Consider the following 7897-nt stretch of genomic DNA (forward strand, 5'->3'; position numbering starts at 1 on the left):
AATCTTACCAAAAGCAATCTACATTTTCAATACGATCCTCATCAAAATCCCAACACAATTCTTCACAGACCTGGAAAGAACAATATTCAACTTCATATGGAAAAACAAAAAACCCAGGATAGCCAAAAGAATCCTGTACAATAAAACAACCTCTAGAGGCATCATGATCCCTGACTTCAAGCTCCACTATAGAGCTACAGTAATAAAAACAGCTTGGTACTGGCATAAAAACCGACATGTGGACTAATGGAACTGAACTGAAGACCCTGACATTAATCCGCACACCTATGAACATATGATTTTTGACAAAGAAGCCAAAACTATACAATGGAAAAAAGAAAGCATTTTCAACAAATGATGAGGGTATAACTGGATGTCAACATGTAGAAGATTGCAAATAGATCCATATCTGTCACCATACAGAAAACTTAAGTCCACGTGACTCAAAGATCTCAACATAAATCCAGTTACTCTGAACCTGATTGAAGCGAAAGTAGGAAGTAGTCTTGAATGCACTGGCACTGGAGATCACTTCCTAAATATAACACTAGTAGCACAGACACTGAGAGTAACAATTAATAAATGAGACCTCTTGAAACTGAGAAGCTGTTGTAAGGCAAAGGACACATTCAATAAGATAAAACCACAGCCTACAGAATGTGAAAACATCTTCAACAACCCCACATCTGACAGAGGGCTGATATCCAGAATATATAAAGAACTCAAGAAACTAGACATCAAAATACCTAACATTCCAATTAAAAATGGGCTATAGAGATAAACAGAGAACTCTCAACAGAAAAAAATGGCTGACAGACATTTAAGGAATTGCTTAACATCCTTAGTCATCAGGGAAATGCAAATCAAAATGACTCTGAGATTCCATATTATACCTATCAGAATGACTAAGATAAGAAACACTGAAGACAGCTTATGTTGGAGAGGATGTGGGGCAAGAGGAACACTCCTACACTTTTGGTGGGAATGCAAACTGATACAGCCACTTTGGAAATCAGTATGGCGCTTTCTCAGAAAATTGGGAATCAATCCTCCTCAAGACCCAGTTATACCACTCTTGGGCCTATACCCAAGGAATGCTCAATCATACCACAAGGACACTTGTTCAACTATGTTCATAGCAGCATTATTTGTAATAGCCAGAACCTGGAAACAACCTAGATGCCCTTCAACTGAAGAATGTTTTAAAAAAATGTGGTACATACACACAATGGAGTACTACTCAGCAGAGAAAAACAATGACATCATGAGGTTTGCACACAAATGAATGGAACTAGAAAATATCCTGAGTGAGGTAACACAGACTCAGAAAGACAAATATGATATATACTCACTCATAAGTGGATACTAGATGTAAAGCAAAGGATAACCAGACTGCAACTCATAGCTCCAGGGAGCCTAGCTAGTAAATAGGACCCTAGGAAAGACACAGGGATTGTCCAGCAATGGAGAAATGAATGAGATCTACATGAGCAAACTGGGGGAAGGGAGGTGATGGAGGCAAGGGTCAGGGGAAAGAGAGCTTAGGAGAGTAGGAGGTCCTAGCTGGATCAGGAACAGAGTGGGAGAACAAGGAAAGAGATACCATGATAAATGAAGACACAATGGGAATAGGAAGAAGCAGAGTGCTAGAGAGATCCCCAGGAATCCACAAGGATGACTCCACTATAGACTACTGGCAATGGTCAAGAGGGTGCCTGAGCTGACCTACTCTGGTGATTTCATGGCCAAATATCCTAAATGTCATGATAGAACCCTCAACCAGTGACTGATGGAAGCAGATGCAGAGATCCATGGCCAAGCCCCAGGCAGAGCTACCAGAGTCCAATCTATGAGAGAGATGAGGGATTATATGAGCAAGAGATATCAAGACCAGGATTGGAAAAAGTACAGAGACAACTAGCCAAACTAGTGGAAACACATGAACTGTGAACCAATACCTGAGGAGCCCCTATGGAACTGGACTAGGCCCTCTAGATAAGTGAGACAGTTGTTTAGCTTGAACTGTTTAGGGGGCCCCCAGGCAGTAAGACTGGGACCTGTCCTTAGTACATGAGCTGGCTTTTCAGAACCTAGTGCTTATGTTGAGACACTTTGCTTAGCCTTGGTGCAGGGGGGAGGTACTTGGACCTGCCTCAACTGAATATACCAGGCTCTGCTGAATCCCCAGGGGAGTTCTTGCCTTGGAGGAGGTGGGTATGTGGGCTGGGTTGGGGGGAAATGCTGGGGGGTGGGAGGAGGGAGGACAGGGGAATCTGTGCCTGATATGTAAAACAAATAGAAAATCCCTTAATAAAAATAGAAGGAAATCATAAAAAATTGTAGCAAAACCAAAATATTCTTCTGTAAAGTTATTATTAGAAAAGAAGACAGATTCAATATACGTTCTTTGATATGTTCAGACTGAGGAGAAGTAGTTACAAATTTCAGGAATAAATACTTTAGAAAAATTTAAGTTCATAATTCAAATTTGTACTCATGAATTTAGCACACCAATTAATGTGCATATGATGTTATACAGACTTATACTCAATTAAAAGTTGCTAAGATTTTATTCATAAAGATAAACATATGAGTTTGGTCAAAAGTGCTAAGTTAAACTTTATTAAAAACATAGAAGAATACTTTGATGACATTCCTGTGTGGAAAAATCATTCATATTTAGAGTTTAAGACAAAAAATTAACAATGATCTGCTGGTTGATCAGTAAATGTCATATTGTCTTTAAGGTGTTAAATGATATCTATATTGAAAGAATGGTATAAATATTCAATATAAGTCATATTTACTGGTTTTGAATCTATTTCATACAGTCAATCTCTTTATCTGAAATAATTGGAACACATTTTTTAATATTATGAATTTCCTTTGGGACCCAGAAACTTGCCTATGAACCTTTTCATAGCATTTTTCATCTCTTTATTTCTAAGTGTATAAATGGCTGGGTTCAGAAGAGGTGTAAAAACAGAGTAAAACACAGCAAGAAATTTGTCCAACCAGGTGATACTGAGGGGCCATACATAGATGAAGATGCAGGGCAAAAAGAAGATCATCACCACTGTGATGTGCGCACTGCATGTGGACAGAGCCTTAGATGCACCAGCTTTAGAGCTCTGGTGAACAGTGATAAGGATATATGTGTAGGAAATGAGCAACATAATGAAGCAGGTTACAGCCACAACCCCACATTCAGCATTCATTAAAGTATTTAAATCATGGTAATCCATGCAGGCTAACTTGATCACCAATGGCATATCACAGAAAAAGCTGTCTATTTCCTTGGGCCCACAAAAAGGCAGCTGCACAACCACTACAAAGTAACTTATACCATGTATAAAGCCAGTAGTCCAAGAAATCAGCACCAACCCAGTACATCTTTTCAGGTTCATGATGGTGAAGTAGTGAAGTGGTTTGCAGATGGCCACATAGCGGTCATAAGCCATTACCACCAACAGTACCATCTCTCCTCCAGCAATGCAATGGGAAAAGAAAACCTGAGACATACAGCCTGCAAAGGAAATGGTCTTGATTTCCCTGAGAAAGTCTGATATCATCTTAGGAGTGGTGTTTGAGGAAAGACACATATCAATAAAGGACAAGTTGGCCAACAAGAAGTACATGGGAGAGTGGAGATGGCGGTCAGTGGTGATTAAAACAAGGATGACAATATTTCCAGATACAATGAACAGATAAAGTGTCAAAAACACCACAAAGAGTAAGACCTGGAGATTCTTTGAATTGGCAAGTCCCCAAAGTATAAATTCTGACACCACAGACTGATTGCCTCCATCCATTTTACTCAGTGTCCTCTGAAGAAACCTGCAAAGAAAGAAAATTATCAGCTAGTCATAAGAAGAATTGTACTTCTTTTGTAGAACTTGGCATTCCCTTTGAAATTTACCTGAATAGAAATGCGTAAACGTAAAGAGAAATCTAAGGTAAATGTAAGTGGCACTGCTCTCCAAGTGAGCTAATGAGCCAAGATCAACTCCCCCACGAAGAGATGCATCAGATATGACTGTTACACCCGTGCTCTATTAGGAATTTCATTTCCAGGAGAGCAGTGAGGAAGCAAGACAGCAACGTGAAAATAAAAAAAAAAAATTATCTGGTTTCTTAAATAAATTGTCTAAATTTGTCATTAGCAATTATGATATTCTATAACAAAAATGAGGTTTAAATTCAGAAATTGTATTGAAGTTCAGTACAAATGATCAGACAGGATGTCACCATTTTTGGAAGCATGTGTGATGACTTCATTGTGCATCAGTAAATTAATATCTGTGTAATAAATAAAGTAAAATTTTAGCTTAAAACACTGAAGTAGGGAATGGAAAAACTTCAGTTGGGAAGTATACAAAATACCATATAAGATTTACACAAATACCAGATAGAAACATTAAACCAGGTTTACAGTTATTTATTAATAAACATATGTTGTTGAATTTATTTATTAACTAGACTGATTAACAAAGTATCTTCACAAAATCTGTGGGAGTGGATTTACCAAACAACAAGGCAGCACATATTCAAACCTGAGCTCTGAAAGTCACGTTTAGTTCAATCTTAGCACTAGAAAATGTTGTTTTTTAACTTGTATCAACAGATATTGAGAATTGTTAGACTTTGAGATATCATAGTTTCTTGACATGAATAGTATGTCATCTACCATCAATCTATCAACAGTATATTTTCTCATTATATCACTTATCTACTGATCATTTTTGTTGTTTTAAAGAACAGAATGAATTACATAAACAAGTAAGCATAGCTGTTCTTTGACTGTCAGCCTTGTGACATTACGCTTTACGTAAGCATCGCTTATTCACCTCAAAGCACAAGCAGAGTGCTTATACTGTTCTAACTGATAATGCTCAAGCTAGATGTTGGATAATCATTCTCCCTTTTCTGCTCCATTTAGTGATTCTCAACTTGTGGGTCTTATCATCCTTTATCCTTTGAAATAGGAGGAATACAGCAGGTGAACAATGAGATCCCTGATGCTATTATCAGAACTATTTTACATTCCTGTTTTCTGAGGGCTCAGAAAAGTGGGGTAAGGATGAAAAACAAGAAAGTTCTGAAGACACCAGGTATCACATCCATCTGCTATAGTAGCATGATAGCAGATAAGTAAACACATGTGCCTTAAAAAGATTGACCAAATATCTAAGGAAAATACACTGATTATACAAGAGATTTCATGTTCCTTGATAAGTCTGATTTTTCACATGACAGCTTCTGGTCAGTCTGAAAATTTCCAGGGCAACTTTTTGGGTTTTGTTTTGTTTTAATGACTTCTTTTATTTTTTGAGATTATAATATAATTACATCATTTCTCCCTTCCCTTTCTTCCCCACATATCATACAGTAGACCATCTCATGCTTTTTTTTAAACTCATGGCCTTTTTTTTCAGTAATTGCTACTGCATGCATATATGCTCATATCTAAATATAACCTGCTCAGTCTGAATAATGTTGGCTTTTATATTAACAAACATTAATGAAAGGAGACAAACTGAATTATCGTTTTTAGAGTCTAGAAGCAAGCTATTTATTTTCTTCTATGTGGAAAATTTTTCTATATTCATTGCCCTTCTATTAAAGTGCTAAACTTTGTAATAGTCTCAAAATTTATATTTCTTTAAGTACTTATTGATATAGTCATATTTATAGAACTTAATACATATCAAGTGATAGATAATGGTGATTTAAAGAGTGATATTTTAGTAGCTTCTAATAGTTTGCTTTGCTAGCAGATGGGTTGCTGTTGCTGTTGGGTTTTTTTCTCTGTCTGTCTGTCCATCTGTTTGTTTTGATTTGTTTTTTAGGGGGTGTAAGTTTAATTTAATTTTTAAATATATTTTAAGTGAAATATAATTACATCACTTCCCTTCCTCACTTTCCTTCTCGTATCCCTTCCAACTACTTTTTCTAAACCCTTCTAGTACCACCACTAAAGTGGATAGCCTCTTTTTCTTTGGTAATTATTCTTACCTCGTGTGTGTGTGTGTGTGTGTGTGTGTGTGTGTGTGTGTGTGTGTATCTGTAAGCACAAACATACACACATAACCTGTTGAGTCCCGTTTTATTATTGTATATGAATTCAGGACTGTCCACTCTACATTTGAAAACAAATTGAGGAGTTCATCTCTGGGAGCTGCTAACTCTTCTTCCTGGAGTCATTCATTTTCAGATTTTTTTAAAATTTGAGTTCTATAATAACCATGTATTATGTCTGTTCTCATTTAATTTGCTATCATTTTTACCATTTCTATGCTGAAATTTATCTTATATATGAGTCACTGTGATTTAAAAATATTTTGTCTCGGTAAGTTGAAGGGAATATTTGTACAATGGTAGCTGTATAATGCTGTTATGGATTATCTGATAAAGAATGATGATTTTCTGATTAGACATGAATAGAAGAATATGAAAAGTGGAGAAAACATATTAATTAGTATCCAAAGATGACAAAAGACAAACAGTTCTCAGCCCATCACATAATGGGTATTGATAAAAAGAGATAACTAGAAAAATTTTAAAAATTACCTAACAGAAGAATATCAGAGAGATGACTTACCAAAATCATAATTTTCTCTTGTGTTAGATTTTCTTCCCATCTGATGTGTGCTTATGAAGACATTCATGTAGTGTAGGAACAGTATTCTCTTCAGCCTGACCAATCTTTACTTCCTGAAACTGTCCCATGGGTGAACCATGTCCCTTGTTCTGTGTTCTGCACAAAATGAGAACCTTGGAAATAATTATCTTGGACATCTCTTAGGGATTTCTCTGATACAAGTGATACTGAGTGGTGCATATTTGTGAAAATAGAGAGAAAAGTAAAACTTATGTTAGTCAGCCCAGCATTGATAATGTTAGTCAATTTTTCAAAATTATTCACTTCACCAATAAGGACAAAGGAAAAGCATGCTGTCTGCATAGTCTGTTACTGTATCAATATAATCAAAGTGACTAAAAAATTATAGTTATGAGACCATTTGTAAAGAGTGTGAGATATGACTAGAACAAAACCCATGCTTTGAACATAATTCCCTAATGTATGGTAAATCTGTTTCAAGTCTTGGTCACATAACTGATGTATTTCGGTGTGTTCTATACTTGTATGTGGTATTAATAGGTTTAAATTGGCTGTCAAGTCATTTAGACACCATTATGTTCTTTAATTATTTACCTATGCTTATCATGTATGCACATGTGTAAATTTGTGCCATAGTATGTATATTACATATGAACATATATATATATGTGTGTGTGTGTGTGTGTGCCACACACACACATACATATATATGTATGTCAGAGGGTCTTTCTGTCAATTCTCTTTTTATACCTTTACCAATTTTCTAGGGGTTGATGATCTCGGATTGTCAGATTTGCACAGCAAACATCTTTATTCTTGGAGACATTTTGGCCCCTTCCTCTTTCACTGTTTTAAAAGGAAGATATAGATGCACATTTCAAACATACTTATTTTCATCTTAGATTTAAAACATTTAACCAGATCAGCTAAAAGACTGGCAAGGGAAGTGACAGAACTCCAATTCAAAGATTTCCAACATCACCCAATGTAACGTTTTGTGTGAGGATGTCTCCCACAGGCTCATGTATTTGACCACTTCCTCCCCAATTGGTGACATGTCTGAAAAGGTTATAGGGAAGTATGGATTTACAGAAGGACATATGTCACTTAGAGTGGGTTTAAGAGTTAAAACTTGGAGCCACTCCAAGTTCTTTCTCTTGGATTCATGCTGTGTTTAAAGAAGCAAGCTCTCAGCTTCCTGCTTCTGTCACTTGTGGTCATGTTTCCTGCCTTTAAAAATTCTTATTTTTCTGGAACAATGAGTGCAAATAAACT

General features: G+C 36.3%; 1 protein-coding gene across 1 annotated transcript; it reads right to left on the reverse strand.

The window, feature by feature from the left end:
• Nucleotides 1-2873: 2873 nt before the first annotated feature.
• On the reverse strand, nt 2874-3815 carry LOC128101886 (olfactory receptor 4K3-like). Its single transcript, XM_052725340.1, has one exon. The coding sequence runs from the start codon at nt 3810-3812 to the stop codon at nt 2874-2876; it is 939 nt and encodes a 312-aa protein (XP_052581300.1). The 5' UTR covers nt 3813-3815.
• Between the last annotated feature and the right edge of the window lie 4082 nt (nt 3816-7897).

The sequence above is a fragment of the Peromyscus californicus genome, unplaced genomic scaffold (genome assembly GCF_007827085.1).
Source record: "Peromyscus californicus insignis strain IS unplaced genomic scaffold, ASM782708v3 Scaffold_7__1_contigs__length_154581171, whole genome shotgun sequence".
Taxonomy (NCBI): domain Eukaryota; kingdom Metazoa; phylum Chordata; class Mammalia; order Rodentia; family Cricetidae; genus Peromyscus; species Peromyscus californicus.

Bases quoted from the DNA above. Each gene is read 5' to 3' on its own strand.
- LOC128101886 (XM_052725340.1), bottom strand. From the start codon at position 3,812: ATGGATGGAGGCAATCAGTCTGTGGTGTCAGAATTTATACTTTGGGGA.